At 40.3% G+C, this 21,115-nt stretch overlaps 1 protein-coding gene and 1 long non-coding RNA gene across 2 annotated transcripts; both read left to right on the top strand.

Annotated features, from left to right (window-relative positions):
* Window positions 1-109: 109 nt before the first annotated feature.
* Window positions 110-1,734, top strand: LOC140593387 (uncharacterized). The gene is made up of 2 exons (XR_011993685.1): window positions 110-190; window positions 334-1,734. It is a non-coding gene; the product is annotated as an uncharacterized lncRNA (long non-coding RNA).
* Window positions 1,735-18,877: 17,143 nt separating this feature from the next.
* On the top strand, window positions 18,878-20,638 carry LOC111840573 (nicotinamide N-methyltransferase-like). Its single transcript, XM_023805542.2, has 3 exons — window positions 18,878-19,326; window positions 19,413-19,620; window positions 19,967-20,638. Exons 1-3 carry the CDS (start codon window positions 19,149-19,151, stop codon window positions 20,388-20,390), a joined length of 810 nt encoding a protein of 269 aa, XP_023661310.1. The 5' UTR covers window positions 18,878-19,148; the 3' UTR covers window positions 20,391-20,638.
* Window positions 20,639-21,115: the final 477 nt, after the last annotated feature.

Below are 21,115 nucleotides of genomic sequence, written 5' to 3'. Positions count from 1 at the left end.
TTTTAAATGGGAGGTATAAATATTTAGCATTTTAAGGGTTCGAGTAGTTTTCTCCTCTTACTTAGAACCAGATTGTCACACTCATAGTTACATTCTTGTATGTTCCAACAGAGTGGGTTATCATCTTGATTGTAATTCTTGCTGTGGCTCTCATCCTCCTTGTGTGTTTCGCTGTCTCGTTTAGGAAGAGGTAGGTGTTCCTCTGCTTCCCATGGTTAACCTACCATTCCCATGGACCGGTGTCACAGTTGTGTAATATTGAAGGCTGCTATGATTAAAAGCTCAGCATCCTGTTAGCAGATCGTGTGATAACTGATTCATGTGATCTTGCAGCTTGTGTGGTAAGCATGCAGTACTGACAATCGCCTCTGAGGAGACGTCTGAGAGCAAGGCTGCCGCGGCAAAAGGTCAGGAGATGGTGACGCTAATAAATGAGGAAGGGGTTCAGAAGAACTGCTCTGCGAAAGAAAGCAAATTCATAACGACCTCCACAAAGAAAGAGCGTGTAGCCTGAGACATGGCAGTAGGATCATGAAGTCCTGTTGTCACCTGGTGTTCATCCGCTACATCAAGACAGCCAAGAGTAATAAACAATCAAATAACCAATTATGTTTGTAAATAGTTAGTAAAAAAAAAAGCTAAAACTTTATGTAATCATTAAGATCTGAAATTAAATATTATATATATAATAACTAGAATATTAGAAGAAATATGTTGGACAACAACTTTTGCAAAGAGTTGTCTTTGTAATATGTCAGATTTATAAATTACACAACTATCCATTTTAAAATGTAATGACTATTGACTATGAATGTACCTGTGCTTGCAAACTACATGTCCTGTGTAAAATACACTGTATTGCCAAACGTATTGGGACACATGCCTTGAACATGCCACACATATGAACTTTAATGACATCCCCTTAATACGTAGGCTTTAATATGGAGTTGGCCACCCTTTGCCACTATAACGGTTTCAACTCTTCTGGGAATGCTGTCCACAAGGTTTAGGAGTGTGTTTATGTGACCATTCTAACAGGAGAGCATTTTGTGAGGTCAGACACTAATGTTGGACGAGAACAACAATGTTGGATGATTCCCTCAAAGTGCAGCAATCCCAGCAATCTCTACAGCAATCGCAGCAGCCTCAGCTCAGACTGGGCAGATGAGGAAGGAACATGTGCTGCTCTGTGATTTTATGTGGCCTACCACTATGTGGATGAGTTGCTGTTGTTCCCAGTTGCTTCCACTTTGTTATAATACCACTAACAGTTGACCGTGGAATATTTACTAGCAAGGAAATTTCATGACATATTGTACAGGTGGCATTCTATCACAGTACCATGCTTGAATTCACTGAGCTCCTGAGAGTGACCTATTCTTTCGCAATGGTTTGTAGAAGCAGTCTGCATGCCTAGGTGCTTGATTTGATATACATCTGTGGCTATGGAAGTGATTGGAACACATGAATTCAATGATTTGGAGGGGTGTCCCAATACTTTTGGCAATATAGTGTACATTTTCATGTGGCACTCATGTGATCTCATGTGTGCCTTCTGTACAAAGCAGAGGACAATATGACCACAGACTACATGATATACTGTATATATTACAGTAAGTATATGTTGAAATGATGATATTCTTTAAAGTTTTGGTAATCAGAAAAATGCTTAATACCCTTCAGAATCTGAAGTTTTAGCATTGGGGTTTTTAATAAAAGATAAATCGTAAAATATGCACCATTTCTATGCATCGTTTTTTTTAAAGGAACCAAATAGCTTTGCAAGGAATGTAACAGGTACAGTACATTTGCACATGGATGGAGTAAGTAACCAGAAGGTTCCATAATGATCTACCTAGTGCTTTTATGTTCATTAAAAATCAATTTGTGAAAATTATGAAAAAGCTCTACTGATGTACACTATATGGACAAAAGTATTGGGGCACCTGACCATTACACCTACAGGAACTTTTATGACACCCCATTCTAAATCCAAAGGCTTCAATATGGAGTTGGTCCCCTCTCTTTAGCTATAACAGTGGCCACTGTTCTGGGAAGGCTTTCCGCAAGATTTTGGAGTGTGCTTGTGGGAATTCTTGCGTTTTCATCAAGAAAAGCGAAGAGCATTTGTGAGGTCAAGCACTGATATTGGATGTGAAGGTCTGGCTCACAATCTCCGTTTTAGTTCATCCTAAAGGCATTTGGTGGGGTTCAAGTCAGAGCTCTGTGCAGGCCACAGCTCATTTCTTTATGGACCTTGCACTGGGGCACAATCATACTGGAACAGAAAATTCAAGTAAATTCGATTCAATTTATTTTTATATAGCGCCTTTCACAACCGAGTCATCCCAAGGCACTTTACATCAATGTGTTGTAATACATCACATCATTAGAGAGAGTAATGCGAAACAGGGAAAAAGAAGGAAAGAAATTAAACAAATAAAACCAGATGACAATGGAGCAGAGGAACCAAAAACTCCGAAGTAAGGAGAAATAAAAACCTCTGGGAGTCCAACATCAACTGGCTGCCCCACCCCCCTGGGCATGGTAACATTAAAGCTAGGTGTACGCTGTGATTAAGGATGAAGACAAAGTCTATCAATGAGTCCGTTGTCCACGTTGGCCTATGTAGGGTAGCCAAAGTGCATAAATAAGTCTGCAATCATTGTTCAATGATGGGAACCCCTGCCGCTAATCCCCTCGGCAGTAGAACAGCTCCGTGAAGCCACCATATTCACCAAGCTGGATCTCCGTAGTGCCTATAACTTGGTGAGAATTCGTAAGGGGTTGAAGACTTCTTTCATCACCAACACAAGCTAATATGAATACAAGGTGATGCCGTATGGGTTGGCTAACAGCCCCTCTATAATCCAAGCCTTCATGTACACTGTTTTCCGGGACATGGTCAACTGGTTCATGGTGGTGTACATTGATGATCTTGATCTTGATTTACTCCCCGTCCTTCTCTCAACATGTCAACCATGTATGATAGGTTCTCCATAGACTCCGAGAGTATCACCTCTTTTCAAAAGGGGAGAAATGTGAGTTCCACCATATCCAAGTGCAGTTCCTGGGTTACATCATTCAGCCTGGAGAGGTTTCTATGGACAAGAGAAAGGTGGCAGCCATTCAACAATGGCCACCTCCCCGCACCATCAAGGAGCTACAACGATTTTTGCGGTTTGCTAACTTCTACTAACGTTTCATCCGCAATTTTAGTCAAGTCGCTGCACCCCTCACATCGTTCACTCGAGGATCTGGATCCCGCCTAGTATGGACTCCAGAGGCTGACTGAGCCTTCTGCTCTGTCCCCGTGCTCCAACAACCTTGCCCTGAGAACCCCTTTGAGGTCGGGGTGGATGCCTCAGAGGCCAGAGTCGGAGCCAAACTCCTCCAGCGGAACCAGGTAACCGGTCACCGACATCTGTGCGCTTTCTTTTCAAAAAAATTGTCCCCGACAGAACGCAAGGGTTAAAGGTTATCCCAAAAACCTGCATACACACCGGCCCTTTACGGATAAGATTGCCCAAATTCTACTCAATTTTACAATTTTACAACAGCAGATGGCGTAGTTGTTTCCTATAATCTGAACCTTTTTGAAATATGTTACACTTGCAGTGGTTATTTCTTTTCAGGATCAAGATACCTGGCAGATATTTCATATATACCTATTGACTCCGTCCATATTTTTGTTCTGTCACAATGAAATTTGAATGCATAGGAAGATTCAATACTACAGTCAATACTTTGTACAGACCTTATTGAGAAACTCTTTGACATGTTTGTATGTATTTTTCATTTCAAAATTTTGGAATTAGTCAATTCTTACATATTATTTGGCCTGGCTGTTGCAGTGAGAGCAACAGTAGATGGCAATATTCAGGTTACATGACAGATTTTTCCCAATATTTTGAAGTTCCATGGGCAGCTTACCTCACTTGACATTATGATCTGATGTACTGTTTTACAAAACCTCAGCAAAATATATTCATTCCTGCACTGGAACATAGGTGGTGAACATTTTGTGTATGTTGTACCATAAATTTCCCTGGCCCAGTCTGGACCACTAGTGATGCATTCCGAAGGGACTTGTGAATGGTTTCTTAGGTTTAAAGTTATTGTATTTAATTTTTTATATAGTGTTTCAATATGTCTATTATATTCCATGAAAATGGTTTATAAATGGTTAATATTATTCTTTGTATATCCACCATGTGTTGCGTGTAAAATTGAATCTAACTGGTGTTTAGAAAGACCTGATTAGGCTTTTACAAGAATAAACAGGATTACCTTTACACAAGAAGAAAACATACTAAAGAACAGATATCAGTGAATAATGTAACTGCAGTAAAATATTAACCGACAGGGATCAAAACCTGATGTTAACAATTCAAAGGAACATGATGAAAAAATGTATTCTGTTAATATTTTGTTAAATATTAATTGTATGTAAGTGCTTATTTTAATATTAGTCAGATACTCATATATTAATCTGGTACTTAAGAATTCCATGCTATATTCTGTTTGTTTTCTGTGGCAGTTTTTATGGCAGTTTTTGTGGCAGTGTTTACTACCATTCAAATAATGCATTTTTGTGGGGCCCTTGAGTCTTGGGGACCCCCTGCTGGCTCCATGCAAGGGTCTTTTTGAATAGAGGTTCAGAAACAACAAACCCACCGCTAACTGTAGGGTTTATATGCATTCAAATAAATGATTATTAAATGCATTATGTACAACATATGGTTCATGACAAATTATACATTAAAGATCAACATATTTTTTTTCTAACTTTCTCTTTTGTCCCATACGTGCCAAGTACAAATAAAACAGAAAGAAGCCCCACCCTACATGAATATAGGGTTATCTGCTCTTTCACTTGACTGGAGTGATTTTCATACATTCATTTTCATTCACCCTCTACTATGCTATTCAGCCACATACATACATTGGAGCATTTCCATCTGTAGGGGACACTGTTGTTCTGTGAATCATAGGGAGGCTCTGCATTTCTTTAAAGTGTGCGGCGCATTAGGCGCGCACTGAGGACAGAAATGAAAACACTGTGTCACTATACCTTTTCTCAATTCAGTGCTGCTCAGTGGAGATATGTATGTAGGACATAGAATGTCAGAACGCGTTTGTGTATGTGCTTCTTCAGCTGGAAATATTTTTTTTATACAAAATATAACAACTCTGTCAGGCTGGAATTGGAATTACAGCTTGGCCAAATGATAAGCTGAACTTTCTAAACCAAATTTGAAATGACTGGATCCATTACCTCCTACTACTTCAAACCTGAGGGCCATTTCTCTTGACAGTCAAATGACAAGGCCAAAATATGCCTAGGAAGATGCATGTTTGAGTGGGTGTGTTTCATGGTACAGAATGCTGTACCTGGCCTCTCATCCACAAATTAAAAACAGCACCACTTTAGTCCTGATTCATACTGTCGTGCTATACTGTGCTCACTTCCTGGCTGAAAATGATGGACAAATGAAACTTTTAAACTGGAAACATGTTGTTGAGTCTTCAAATTATCCTGTTATTCCCGTCTGCCAAGAATTGAATTTAGGCAATATATTATTTCTTCAAGGTCTGCGAAGACAGAACAAATAGAATTCAGTCTGAATTCAATGCAGAAATTCATGAATAACCTGAAAGGATCAATAGAACTGCTGAACACTGTATACAATTATTACTGATGGCACAATTGATGTCATAATGCATGTTTGTATTGAAACAAACAAGTCATCTGTTGTGTTTAGTTTGGACTGAGATGGATGGTTAACACCTCAGCAGGAAACATTCTGACTGGCTGACATAAAGGGCATTTTCCCAACACACCTGCCAGAGGTCATCTGTCAATCCAGCTTTGGCTAAGATCTCTTCCCTTTGAATATGTTGGCAGTACTGAAACTAACAAATAGCTATATAGAAGAATTCAGAGGTCTGGCCAGGATGAGAAAATGGCAGTCTGCCTCATCCCAGCAATACGGGGTTTAATAAAGGCAATTTACTCCACCAGGCACTCATTGAGAGCATCTGTTCACATGAAGCTGAGACAAAGCTAATCATTATCTGAGCTTTATTCAAGGCAGTGACTCATTCATGCTAATTCATTGCTCTCTAGGTCATGCGGGAGACAGATTTACATTTTCGAATTAGATCCCTGGTGAATCCAAACATTTACCTAAAAAATAAATAGATATATCTCGCTACTATGACATCAGCAGGGCACAAAGGATGAATAGAAGTGTGCGCAAAAAAATCTGCCTGGAGTTTGGCAATGCATTTGGAAAAGGTAAACAGCACACCTCCTTTGTTCTTCTCAGATTTAGCCACAACAGAAACGGCAAGCTATTGTGGCGCGATTCAGATGACAACTGAGCTTGGCTTGAGTGGAAGCGGAGTATGTGTCTAGAATAGTAATGTTAGGCTCCTGATTAGAGATTAATTTATTAAAGGGCTCCAGTGATGATCTGCGCCTATGTGCTTTTGTGGTTCATAGACAGAATTCAAAAATCAAAGTATATCAAAAGAGTAATTTAAGGATATGCACACACACATATATATATATATATATATAAAATCCATATTGATTATTGAATACTAATGAGGCTTTTTTCCATTAGTCTAATGCATGTGGTCTTTATGTGTCACATACGCTCACCTAAAGGATTATTAGGAACACCATACTAATACGGTGTTTGACCCCCTTTCGCCTTCAGAACTGCCTTAATTCTACGTGGCATTGATTCAACAAGGTGTGAAAACATTCTTTAGAAATGTTGGCCCATATTGATAGGATAGCATCTTGCAGTTGATGGAGATTTGTGGGATGCACATCCAGGGCACGAAGCTCCCGTTCCACCACATCCCAAAGATGCTCTATTGGGTTGAGATCTGGTGACTGTGGGGGCCATTTTAGTACAGTGAACTCATTGTCATGTTCAAGAAACCAATTTGAAATGATTCGAGCTTTGTGACATGGTGCATTATCCTGCTGGAAGTAGCCATCAGAGGATGGGTACATGGTGGTCATAAAGGGATGGACATGGTCAGAAACAATGCTCAGGTAGGCCGTGGCATTTAAACGATGCCCAATTGGCACTAAGGGGCCTAAAGTGTGCCAAGAAAACATCCCCCACACCATTACACCACCACCACCAGCCTGCACAGTGGTAACAAGGCATGATGGATCCATGTTCTCATTCTGTTTACACCAAATTCTGACTCTACCATTTGAATGTCTCAACAGAAATCGAGACTCATCAGACCAGGCAACATTTTTCCAGTCTTCAACTGTCCAATGTTGGTGAGCTCGTGCAAATTGTAGCCTCTTTTTCCTATTTGTAGTGGAGATGAGTGGTACCCGGTGGGGTCTCCTGCTGTTGTAGCCCATCCGCCTCAAGGTTGTGCGTGTTGTGGCTTCACAAATGCTTTGCTGCATACCTCTGTTGTAACGAGTGGTTATTTCAGTCAAAGTTGCTCTTCTATCAGCTTGAATCAGTCGGCCCATTCTCCTCTGACCTCTAGCATCAACAACGCATTTTTGCCCACAGGACTGCCGCATACTGGATGTTTTTCCCTTTGCACACCATTCTTTCTAAACCCTAGAAATGGTTGTGCGTGAAAATCCCAGTAACTGAGCAGATTGTGAAATACTCAGACCGGTCCGTCTGGCACCAACAACCATGCCACGCTTAAATCACCTTTCTTTCCCATTCTGACATTCAGTTTGGAGTTCAGGAGATTGTCTTGACCAGGACCACACCCCTAAATGCATTGAAGCAACTGCCATGTGATTGGTTGATTAGATAATTGCATTAATGAGAAATTGAACAGGTGTTCCTAATAATCCTTTAGGTGAGTGTATATATGATTAGAAATGTCTTGCATGCTATTATCTGTTGATTTTAAGATAAAAGAACCATGTTTTTTCTTTATGGACAGGGCTGGTATTATATGATATTTTGTGTGTCTGTTGTTCATTCCCCAAATAATTCACATCGAGAATAGTCCAACGGCAGGAGAGATCACCGAGCTCTCAGTGCGATTTGTTACTCAAGGAGAGGTGGGTGCAATTCAAAGCACTGCAGTTATTCAACCACCTGTCTCTCCCTGGGTGATGCCTCAGCTGAATGTCCCTTCAGCTGATTTAATATTTTATCTCTTCCTCACACACCACATTATCTCAGGCAGCCATCACGCACTGTTTGACAGTAAATACATTTTAAAAAATAAATCAGAAAAAACGCAACTGGCCTTTTTTTGTTGATTGGGCAAATGAATGAAGTGCTTTTTTGTGAAGAAATATGATCTGAAGGAGATAAGTGTTAGTGCTTCCTTGCATCCTTCCAGCACATTCTGTTTCTTGCTATTCTCCCAGATGACATAAAAATCATACAGCGAGTCAGGGGCCTGTGCACCCTCATATGCAGACTAATGCTCTCTCATTCACTCGTATTTCAGCGTGGGCGTTCATCTTCTAAGATTTAGTCAGACTGCTCTGCTTCATCTCATTGCATCACAAGGCAGAAGAGAGGGGGAAAAAAACATGCTGTCATTAAAATGATCACCCTAAAGCAGCCTTGTAGTTTATGACCTTCAGAGAGACACTGCAGTCTAGTCTTATTCCCGTCATGCGTGATGTTAAACACTGTCATAAATCTGCCTCTGCAAAACATCTATCAGCTATAATAAACAATCCTAAGTGGAACATTCATTGAAGGGATCATTTTTTTTTCTCGAAATATTTTTCTATGTGACTGAACCACACATTCATTTTAATTACAGTGTGCTTTTTGATGTATGTTTGATTTACTGCCTGACACTTACACGTACAATAAAAGATGTATATAACTGTTCATTCATTGAATAGTCTCTTAGCTTCTCAGCTCAAATATGGCATGACAATAATTGGCATATAGGCTCTGTATATATGGTAACGCTTTCAGCTCAATGGCACGCCCATTGATTTTCTAACCCGGGACGCTCCTTCAGGCATTAGATGAGCACCTCTGTGGTGCTGATTTACAGCATGACACATAAAGCTCTGTCTAGTGCTGCACCCCAGAGAAAAATGTTCAGGAAGTGAGTTTAAAACCATCATAATCAAACCGGTGCTTTGGATCTCTCCTCTCCCTCTTGACAAGGAAATGGGAAGAGTAACAGGTTTTCACTGGGAAGGGGTAAGCAAAGGCAGAGATGACAGGTGGCTTTATGGTCAGGGTGTGGGCAGAAGGAATTAAACAGAAGACCTTACTTCTTCTCTGTGGCTTTTCCTGTTACCCGAGAGCTGTTACATAGGAAATCAGTGTCACAAGTGGGCAGAGCAGATTCACTCTCCCTCCGGTCACTGATTGTGCAGGCAACAAACCAAAACATGTTACTCAATCTACATTGTTTTCAGATGTTTTGTGAAATCCAAGCTCTTCATAGAAGCACTGCGTGGAATAAAGATCCCAGATGATATATCAACCGTCATACAGGTTCCCTCGCCCAACTAATGTTTTATATTATTCATCCTGTTGATAAAAGCAATAATCATCAGGGGGAGGTTCCATTCACTGCTACATTCAGGTTAAACATGACAAGCACTACTCTACCTGTTAGGCCAGGGACCGTACATCAGGGATTAAGTCCCAACTGAATCAGAGTATTTCTCTTAACAATCTATTCTGGTCTATTTGAAAAACAGAACTTAAACAATAGCCATAAGCACCAGTTTCCCTACTGCACAGTACATAATGTATCCCAGGTGTAGACAACAACGATTTTTGAACTTTCAAGTGGAATTATTCATTGAGTCAGGAGATGTCTCTGGAATGAAAGGCAAGGTGAAATGCATAAAAATGCAAGCAGGAAAGTCTGATTATCATAGGGTGCCATTTTGTTCCCTTCTTTTAAAAATATTTTAAATATTGTTTGCAGTGAAAAGGCACCAGGATAATAAAATGGCTTAGAATCACATCAAAAACAAAAACCATTTCTGTCTGACTGCATATTTCACAAGGTACTTTCAGGGTTATACAATCCATTGCATCATGGCGATAAATATTTAATAAAATTACTTAATCATAGAATGGTTTGCTTAAGTGAATATTACCCTTAGCAGATATAAGAAAATTAACTTACCAATGTTTTGACAACCCCGGAGGTCTTCTCTGTGTATTGCCAAGTCAGAGATCAGCATTAATGGTTTCATTTAACAATAAAAATCATTTTTAAGAACTTTTTTTCAAAATTGTAAGGTATCTAATGCTATTTCCACGACACTGAATTTCATGACATGTCCACACACATAAATAAAAACATGGGCTACATGTTGAATTAATTATCAACTGTTACAAACACCATATAAAACTTGTATGTTCTATTTTGCACGTCCCAGTAGCTCAAATGCTAAAGATACCCTTGCTATTCCTGGAGAATAACCTGCATTTGAGCTGCGTTATCCACCAGCTGTGTCCTTGAGTGCTGGAGCAAACAGACTGACTGTAATTGCCACTGTTCTGCCAATTCGTCTAGAGTATCTTGGCCCCCCTCAGTCTATTCAAGCGTTTGCAAGTTGTTTGGTGCCATCAGTGAAAAACGGCTCCTGCTCAACTAGGCACTATTTATCCTTTATCATACTGTGTAACCTGCAACACATAAAGAAATTGGAATAGTGAGTTCCAAACATGCACCTTTGAGGCGCTGTGTTCAGTTAAGGCCAACAGAAATTTGAAAACAAAACTGAAACTGGGATGAAAATGCAGGAGAAAGTGGCATTTTTACATGGTCAAAATTTTGCACACCCCAAAATGTTTTTTTTTGCTGGATTTGGCAAAGCATAAAGATATAGTCACTGAATACTAAGATTCCATATATTCCATACTTTTTCAACTATAAAACCTTACAACAGTTTTCAGAATCTTTAGAATACATTATTTTAAAGCAAAGAAATTATTTGTATAATGAGATAAATCAAATAAGAAACAGAAGTATGGCCTCACATCTTTAGGGTTAGGGGGTTTGAATGCCGCGCCTGCCCTGTGGATAAGGAGTGTGTCTGCTCTCTCTGTGTTTCTGTGGGTTTCCTTAGGCTACTCAAATATCCTGATGCAATCCGAAGACAAGTGGTTAGGTGAATCAGTGTCTCTACGTTGCTGAGTGTGTGTGTGTTATGTTTATATTACATTGTGGGGACTGAATGCCCCCCATGATGGAATAAAAACCTGTTATTTTGATGTTTTGGGGGTCCCCACAAAGATCTATGAATGCAATCAAAAAAGTAAAAACGTCAAAAGTCTCGTATTTTGTTTGGTTACTTATGGTTAAGGTTAGTGTTGGGTAGTGGTTAAGGTCGTCATTTTGGGATTAGAGTTTTTCCCATAGAAATGAATGGAGAGTCCCCACAAAGATATGATTACAAGCCTGTGTGGGTGTGCACCCTGCAATGGACTAACATCTGGTTTGGGGTGTATCCTTGCTTTCTAGAAGTACTTCTCCATGCGACCCTGTGCTGGATGAGAGGTTAGCAGATGAAAGGGTGGGTAATGCCCAAAGTTGTTGACTGTGGGTTTCCCACTGCTTCTAACAATATTCTATTCATCATTTAAACCACTTCTGTAGACCATTTAAAAGCACCTTATAAATCTTTCAGTAAAAACAATCAAGAAAAAGAACCAAGCCCACACTGTATTTTTAGTAATTTTATGTAACAACGTAATTTATTAACCTGTGATTCAGTTATTTTTTTCTATGTGACAAACTGTTCATCATATTCCTCAGATACCTCATACTTTTATGTTTATTACATATGACAAGTACATATGACTTCCAAACTATGGTTGTCTTACACAGTCATGTTATGAAAACACTTGTTTGTAGCCAAGTGCCAGCTATGCATGTACAGTATGATTAAAAAGTAACAATTTGCACTCAGTTCCACTGAAGTGGAACATTAGTCCAGAGGACCAAACAAAAGAGATTAACCAAACATCTGATAAAATGTAAGTTGTTATGTGTCTGCACATTCATCATATATGATAAAGTTTAGCCACAAAAAATCCTACCTGGAATGACACCAATAGTCCATGTTGAAAACCCATCAGCTGACTGAAGAAATGATGGAGCATGATATATTTTAATCTGTTGACCTCTCTTGGTTTAATTTTTGGGCAAGCACTGGATGGTTCTTGTCATCATTCATTTGGCATATCTATTTAGCACAAGAGAAATATGGCTTAATTTATTTCTCCACTCTATGTGATATATGTTCTGATATTTATTCCTGACATGCAATTAGCTTCTCAATCAAATGTTTAGGGAATTAGTTAAAAAGGAACGCCATTTAACAACCCATGTTGTTGCTAGGGGTTCTCCTGCATACTTTTGGCAGTCAGTCTTGGTTTAGTTATTTGAAGAACTGTATAAACTGGAAACTCAATATAAAATGAATGTAATAATTTGTTATTAGCTGGTATATGTTCATATAGCATCTTAGGATACCAACATTCTGCTCCTGAAGATCCAGCACATTATATTCTACTTGCTGGCCACTCTGTTGTATTGATTTACAGTAATCTGTATGTGCATAACAAATATAATCTTTTCTTCTTTTATTTGTTTCAGGAGAATAAGCAAGACTTCTCTGAAGAAAATATCGATCTGAAACTTTGTCCTGAAAGGATTGACTGAATTGGCTGACTACCAATGCTCAGTTTTTACTACATGCCAGACGGCAGAAGCTGCCTTGGGAAAACTATATTGAATTGGTTGGCATCATAGGTCATGTAAAAAAATGACCAGTTGAACATACACCGATCAGCCATAGCATCAAAACAACTGACAGGTGAAGTGAATAACGGTACCTGTCAAGGCTGGCATTGTATATTCCACAAGTGAACAGAGAGTTCTTGAAGTTGTGCTGGAAGCCGGAAAAATGGGCAAGTGTAAGGATCTGCGCAACTTTGAAAAGGGCCAAATTGTGATGGCTAGACAACAGGGTTAGAACATCTCTAAAATGGTTTTCCTGGTATGCAATGGTCAGTATCAGGGGTGTTTCTAGCTATTGAAAAAATTAGGGGCTAATTCAAGTTTACCTGGGGCTTGACTTTTTTTGAAAGAAGATTGGCATTGTGGGTAAAATAACAACCCCAGTGATCGGATCTAACAACACCCATGGTCAGTACTAGGCCTGTCGCGATAAACGATAAATCAATTAATTGCACGATAATTAAAATGAGGTCGATAATTTTTCCGGCCGCAATCATTTTCATTTGCATGATTGTTTGTTTTCCTCGTGTCTCTCTCTACCAAATGGGAATATCGGCTCTTTTTAGCAAACCGGCTCTTTCGGCTCCTAAACGGCTCTTTTTAAAAAACCCGCCCCTGTCTTCGTTTAACCTGATGCTGATTAGCGTGACCTGATTTGAGCTTCTTAAAAATAAGACGCGGGCTTTTTCGGAAGACAACGTGTTCCGGCCACTGTCATCCTTAATGTTTAGGCAGCTCAAAAACCCAGACAATTCTATAAACATTAATAAAACGGCTCTTGAACAGGAGCGGGCTCAAAGAGCCGTCTTGTTCACGAACGACACATCACTAGTACTGAGGCATGAACTCTCATGTCAGTGGACTCTTTGCACATCAGCTTCCGTGTTCATGGAAATGCTGCTCGCTCATTTCCGGTCTGTGAAAAATGGCATTGGTTTATACATGTCGTTTACAGGACTTCCCCAAACTTATGATCAACAACGTACATCGCTTTTGTAAATCCTTCTCCAAAATACCAACGAGTAAATTAGAAGAAGGGCTTTAAGATGTTTACCTTGTCTTACATCCACGGATGCGAAGGGGAGTCTTATTCGTTCCACTTTGTGGCTGGTGTTAGCTATAGACATTGAGGGGGTTACTCCCGGACAGTGATAGTGTATGCATGTGGCAATGAAGTAACTATGAACATCCCCAGTCATTCTAGCGGAGAATGTTTAACTTAGTATATTCTATATGTGCTTAAGTACACATTGCGTTAATCTGTTTTTGCTATTCTTAGTGTCAAGCAGAAACACGGGAACAGGAGAGGTTGCTGCTTCAGATCCATGAAGAAGCACGACAAACATCATAGTGTAAAAGTATGGCAGCACTGGTAATTTGTCAGAGTTCTAATTAAAGCTGTTCAATATTCAGATTTGTGTTATATAGACTCATCAAAGCTTATGATAAACCGCCATAAAACGAGCCACGGAGATGCTGCAGCGAATGCTTTCAGACAATGTTGTGAAAATACGCTGTATAAATAAAATTGAATATTTAGGTACAGTATTATACTGTATTATATAGCTTATTTTAATTATACACAGTTCAGTAATTTAATTTGTACAGTACTGTAATTTGAAAAGCGTTTCAAACGGTTGTACTGTATTTTGCAATCAAAATTAGTTATGTTGTCCGTTTTATTACCTATTATTCATGTAAGAAATATACATGTGTCAGTTAGACTGAGACATGAAGAAAAAATCGGTTATGATGATCATCCGAGTATAATTATCAATTTCACCTAGGCAGACGTGTTTACTATACATTCATATAAATTATATGAAATGTGAATATAAATATGTTGGATTTGCCGAATTTCCCAGAGGTGTGCATGGAAACTCGATTGTATTTTGAGGATGTGGTGCACTTAGGAAATTATTATTGTTGTTTTTTTAGCTTCTGAAACACAAGTTTATCCTTTCTGGCGCTCATAGTTACTCAAACCGGAAGCAAGTGAGCCGTATTTCGCACTGGCGGACATGACGTCACTGCGATATTATTGTTTATCGCAATAATTCCTGGGACAATTTATCGTCCAGCAAAATTTGTTATCGTGAAAGGCCTAGTCAGTGCCTAGCAAAAGTGGTCCAAGGAAGGCAAACCAGTGAACTGGCAACAGGATCATGGGCACCCAAGGCTCATTAATGTGCATGGGGAGCGAAAGCTAGCCCGTCTGCTCTGATCCCACAGGAGTGCTACTGTAGTACAAATTGCTGAAAAAGCTAATGCTGGCTATGACTAAAAGGTATCAGAACAATGCATCACAGATTGAGTTGTTTTTCTGGAGAAGAGATGGCACCAGGATGCACAATGGGAAGAAGAGAAGCCTGCAGAGGCAATGTGATGCTCCGGGCAATGTTCTGCTGGGAAACCTTGGGTCCTAGCATCCATGTGGATATTACTTTGACACATAGCACCTACCTAAAGATGTTGCAGACCAAGTACACGCTTTCATAGCAACAGTATTCCCCGATGGCAGTGGTCTCTTTCAGCAGGACAGTGCACCCTTATTGTTTTGTAAGCATAGCTGGCAGGGTGTGGATTTCAGTAAAAGCTTTGCACTGCTGAACCCCAGGAGCTTAAAGTCTCAGAGCCCTCAAACAGTTGAAAGAGATTGCAGTCAGTCTCTTAGGGTAGCACACGCATGAACTGCACACATTATTCTGTTGTCATGAGTAGTTCTAGAACTTGACGTGAGGGGCAGCATTTCAACCCTTTTTATGAGATCAGCACCTGAAGCTTGACCCTGTAATATACTATTCCAGAGAGCTTACAAAGACCCTCCTGGATAGGTGAGAGTTTCAGGTACAAACCTTATTCTGCTTTGGACTGTAGATCCAGACTCCCAGGGCTACAGGTGAGTCTCTGCTACTGCTGCTCCTAAAATCTTTCTTAATATATGTCTGCATGATCAATCTCTGTCCTACAACAAATCCTAAATTCTAAAGGTCTTCTTGCTGAGGTGTGGTGGGGATTTCCTTACTGCACTGAAAAACCCCTGCTAGTTGAGTCAACTATTTATGCCATGACACTTGAATGTCTTGGTGTTCGTTATCAGAGGATTGTCTGCCTATCAGATAAAGGGCACCTCTGTTGTCACTATGGCTACACTGTAACATGGCTACACTGTTGTCTCCAGTGGATGGTTCAGTAGGCAGTCACTTTTGGCTATAGTCTGTCGTGCATTTATCAAGCCAGAGTGGGAATGAATTGGGACTGTACCCCCCTAGGGAAATTAATTCTTTGGATGGGGAGGTACAAAATTGCCTGTAGGCTCGGAACCCAATGCCCTCTGACTGGGGCCAAGCAAAAGCAGTGCATGAAGGAGACATCTGTCCAGGATTGTTGCATTTGTCACTGTGCATAGGCTGAGAATGGTTGGATCCCAGTTCTCTGACAGATGAGAGAAGGCCCCAGGGTGCAGCAATGGAATGGAGAGGATTGTGTTCACTAAGGCCTTAGAAGTTTGCTCCTTCGAGTAACATAAAAGGAGAAACCCAGGGTTCCTGCTGATCTATGCCTCAAAGCTGTCCTGTTCCCATTTCCCTGCACCTGGGGCAAGCCAAGGGTTACCTTAGTCATGCCACCTGTCCTTTCTATCCAGAGCATTTTTCACATTTTTTCCTGTTATCTGACTTTGCCTTCTCTTTTCAGTTCTTAATTGAAAAGGTATGTTAGCAAGCATACAACTTTCTTTCTGCAGTTTTTTTGAATATCTTCCTGCAGGGTAAGTAGTGTTGCTCATTAAACTTAGCTGTGGAAATCATCTGAAGTAAAATACTGGAGAAAAGTCAACTCAGCCTGAGCTTCTTCTTGAATTTAGGGGCAGCTGCAGAGCAGGTTATTATTGATTGTAAAATGTTAAAGTTCCCAGACATTGATCCTGGCAATACAAAAGACAGACTAGTCTCTTTTTCCAGATCTTGGCACTTTCTTCAACCTCTTAGTATTTGTTTAGTATGTAGTCATATTCCTCCATGGAGAGGTTGCAGAGCATAATTTTTTAGCCAATCCTTGTTGGAACTCCTCTTTGTATCAGGTAAACAACTGTGGAACTGTGCTTGGTAGATTTCCAAGTACAGTAGCTGGTTTTATCCAAACCTGATGTTATCACAAGAGCTACTTGGGTTTGGGCTTGGTTACAGCATATTCAGTAAGCAACATTACTAAACCCACTATAAAGCTGAATAGGCTCCAGCATAACCTCCAACTTTTATGTTTAAAGCCTAAGGTTTCGTTTAATGAGTATCTCCAAAATGTAAGGCTGGCAGCGGAGGACAACAAGGTCTTCTGAGATAGGGCTCGCATAGTTTTTCATTGCTTCCACTACTGAAGGCCTTGGATCTATTGTTCTCATCTTCATTGAGTCAGTCTTTGCTATATTGATCCTGCCCTCTGATAATAAAGGACATTCCTCATAGGAAAATTATTTTTATGAAAGTCTTAAAGTTAATTATATATTGTATCTTTAACAGTTCTAAAACTACCAAATTTCAGTAGTCAGAATGTTTTTTTTCCTTCTGGATGAATTAGGGGTGGGGGGAATGAGATTCACTATTTTTGGATAATATTTCAGTTTCATGGGAAACTGACATGCTGGAATGAACAGTTCGCCATATTCTACACTAGCAAATGAATATATGCAATATGGATTTGATTTTATTTGATGAATGAGGTTCCAGTTAACTTCTCCTGAAATATTCTGTGCCCAAAATGGCAACAAACAAATCATGCATCATGTTGATTCATCTAAAAACTCCCAAAAAATCTCTTAGCCACTGCTATCTTTGGTTTTGGGTGAATGAAAGCTTCCCCATTTGGCGGAAATTCCAGTAAAAATGCTAGACACGACCAAAGCTGTTAGCTGAGGGGTTGCATCCTCCACAAACACTGTGTGCTGTAACACCAATTAGCCTCCTTCCTCATATTGTCTTTCTGTTTCAGCCGTTGCTCCAACAGTTTGATTCTCTAACCATCACAAATAGATGTACAAATCCTGGGAGGGCTTACGGCGTATACTGGTTAGTTTTGTTTACTTGATTGGTTCTTTTGGGAGAAACCATTACTGTGTAGGGTACCCATTTCTGGGAAACTCTGCACCCTGATCTGGATAAGCATTATAGAAGATGGATGGATGAATGCGCAATCTAAAACAGAGATGTGGTTTCAATAAATGTGCACATTTTTGGGGATTTGTAAATGTTGGGATGAGGGTGTTCCCAGATAATACTTTACTTAATAGCTGCCCTTCATAACTTGAAGGGGTTTTAGTGGAGTAAATCTTGAATGAATGTTAGAAGGATTTTGTAAAACATCATAAGATGCGTAGTCATGATACTTGTAATACAGTAAGTCATTCAAATAGAAACAGCTGTTGAGTTGAGGTCAGTAAATAAAAGGCAAATTACATTATGGAGACTATCAATGATGTTTTAATAACAACCGTTTTACTGTTATCATTTGCAGGTTCCGATTTTTGCCACCGAATCTCAGAGACAGAATTTAAAAAAAGATATGTGACCACAGGATGGTGATTGTGAGAACTGATCCGGTGTGTTGCACTATTATATTGCATCTCCAGAGGTGGGTGATTCCTCTAATGATCCAGATTTTCCCCACCATCAAAAGGTATGTTGTTAGGCTAAATAGTGTCTCAGAATTGCCTGTTGTGTGTGCATGTATATTTCCTGTGATTGATTATTATCCCATATAGGGTGAACCTCTAACCTGTGCCCTGTGCTGACTCGGATAGGCTCTAAGCCCCCATGTGATTCTTGCATCACCAGATTTGCTTTTGAGGCTGGCAAGGAAACCAGTAGTGAAACCATATAAGCTCATAAAAAGTGATGCACTTATATTTCAGGTGCAGTGGATCTGTACTTCCACAGTTCAGGATGTTAGATGTTGCTTCATCATCTTCACAGCTCACATATCAACAAGTGTAGGCCATTGGGAAAGGTGTGTCCCCTTAAACCACCATACAACTGGTTTGTCCTGTTAAACCACAAAAACCAGTATGTGTGTGTGTGTGTGTGTGTGTTATATTCAGTTAATTCTTAAATACAAGAGCAACCTCGGAGAGCCACCTGCAATCTGTAGTCTTTTTTCAGTATAAGCAGATGATCCACAGTGATTACACTCATCAGTGAATCTAGCTGCATAAAACAACAGATGACTGCGCTGTTTTTTTTAAAGTTGGAGATCAGTGCTGTGCACTTTGGCACGCTGGATTGCGTGACCTCGGAAGGCATTTCGACACCATAAAAAGTACAGGAACTGACATGTGACACTGCCTGCCATCAGAGTCATAGAAACAGACACGTCGGTCTTTCGTACAAGCGAGCATGCAGATGGCAGCCATGGAGGGCTCAGGCCAAACAACGTTCACAGAGGGAGAATCCTACCAGGACCACTTTGACCCCAGGGCATACTTAAACAGCTTTTACTCTTGCCCCCACGGCAATTCTGATGAAAACTGCCTGAAGTATGAGCTGCGACAATTGAGCAAGTCGTTTGGAGCAGGTGCGTTGAAAATCAAAACTTATGATTGTTGACTTGTTGACATTTCGCTTTTTTCTGGTCTCTGATGTAATCTTGCTGTACTCTAGGGAAATACAAGGGCCGAAGACTAATTGAGATAGGAAGTGGTCCATCAATACATGGTCTGATAAGTGCTTGCGAGCACTTTGAAGAGATCATTATGTCCGACTTTGCTGATTGCAACCGCCAGGAGATTGAGAGATGGCTGAGAGCAGATGCGGATTGTTTTGACTGGGATCCTGTCATCCAGTTTGTCTGTGAGGTGGAGGGAAATAGGTGAAGTTTATTGTCCTTCATGAGTGGAATCAGGGAGCCTGATATAGTATTGGAAAACCTAAGTTGAAATCCTTGATTGATAATTGTCTTCTTGCTCTCTCATAATGGTTAGGGTTCAGGTTTATGGACAAAACTAAGCCAAATGACAGAATTTGGTACTTATGTAAGTCTCGCTGTATAATAATCATGCGATCTCAAGTTATGCAGAGACCTTTTATTTTGCTGAATCTTGGTTGATAGTACAGATTTCAGTTTGTCTTTATTTCCATTCAGTAAGCCATCTTGACTTGAGCTTCCCATTCTTTGCCTGTTGCTTTTTGCATGTTCTGTCTGGTACATCCTATAGGAGGACACCTGGGGAGAAGAAAGTGAGGCTCCAGCAGACTGTGAAGCAGGTGCTGAAATGTGATGTCCGCTTGGAGAACCCTTTCGGGCCCCTCGTTGTGGGGCCCGCTGACTGTTTGCTGAGCTGCCTCTGCCTGGAAGCTGCCTGCCGGGATCTGGAGACCTATCAGCGTGTGTTGGGGAACCTGAAGATGCTGCTGAAGCCTGGGGCAGTTCTGGTGATGGTGGGCGTCCTCAATGAAACCTTCTACATGGTGGGGGGTAAGAGGTTCTCCTGCCTCCCCCTCAGAGAGAGTTTCATCCAGGAAACACTTAAGAATCTGGGCTTTTCCATTGAGGAGTTCAATGTCATGCCCGTGAGGAGCAACAACATAGTGTCCGATTTCACTGGGATTTTTCATGTCGTTGCTCATAATTGTTTTTAAATGTAATGCAAGCCAAATTCTCCCATCTGCATATCTATCCATTTTCCATAAGCACTGATCCAGTGCAGGGCCAGATTAATTTCAGAAAGCACAAGTCAAGAAGCTGGAAAAGCTCTGGATTGGATGCTAGTGTGGTTTATTTATGTAAACGAACTAGTTCGTGTAATTCGTATTGTGATCGCTAACAACTTCCTTGTTATTATTTCCTCATAATAATAATAAAATAAGTAAAGATGTGGAAATTGAAAGCATGCATTTAATTTGGCTATATAGTGTGATTAAGTGTGTGTTTTTCGTGAGCTGGTTGCTGCTGCGGCGGGGGTGGGGCGGAGGATCGCAATGTCGACTCAGCATCGTGATGTCTATCGGCCATCGGCGATGGACGATGGCATCGTCTATCGACCCAACCCTATTGTCCAACTCTTAATATTGATCTATCCCCACTCCTAGTCCTAGTCCAACAGCAATATCCTTGGCTACTGTCATTACTCACCCTGTGGTCTAGTTTCAGATTCTATCCTGGAAGGCAACCTACTCAAAACTACTCAAGCACTTAAGAGATGGCATCTTCATAACTAGTTAGTATTAGCTGTATACATGTTAAGGATTGGCTGCTGCTGGTATCGACTGTTGATGTGTTCTTCATCCAAGAATGAAGTTTTCAGAGAAGACACTGGCTAACAAATGCCAGTGTCATTCAGTGGAGAAACAGAATTTGGCTCATA

Source organism: Paramormyrops kingsleyae, chromosome 11 (assembly GCF_048594095.1).
Source record: "Paramormyrops kingsleyae isolate MSU_618 chromosome 11, PKINGS_0.4, whole genome shotgun sequence".
Lineage (NCBI taxonomy): Eukaryota > Metazoa > Chordata > Actinopteri > Osteoglossiformes > Mormyridae > Paramormyrops > Paramormyrops kingsleyae.
Note: the sequence above shows the minus strand (reverse complement) of the source record. Positions and strands in the feature narration are given on the sequence as shown.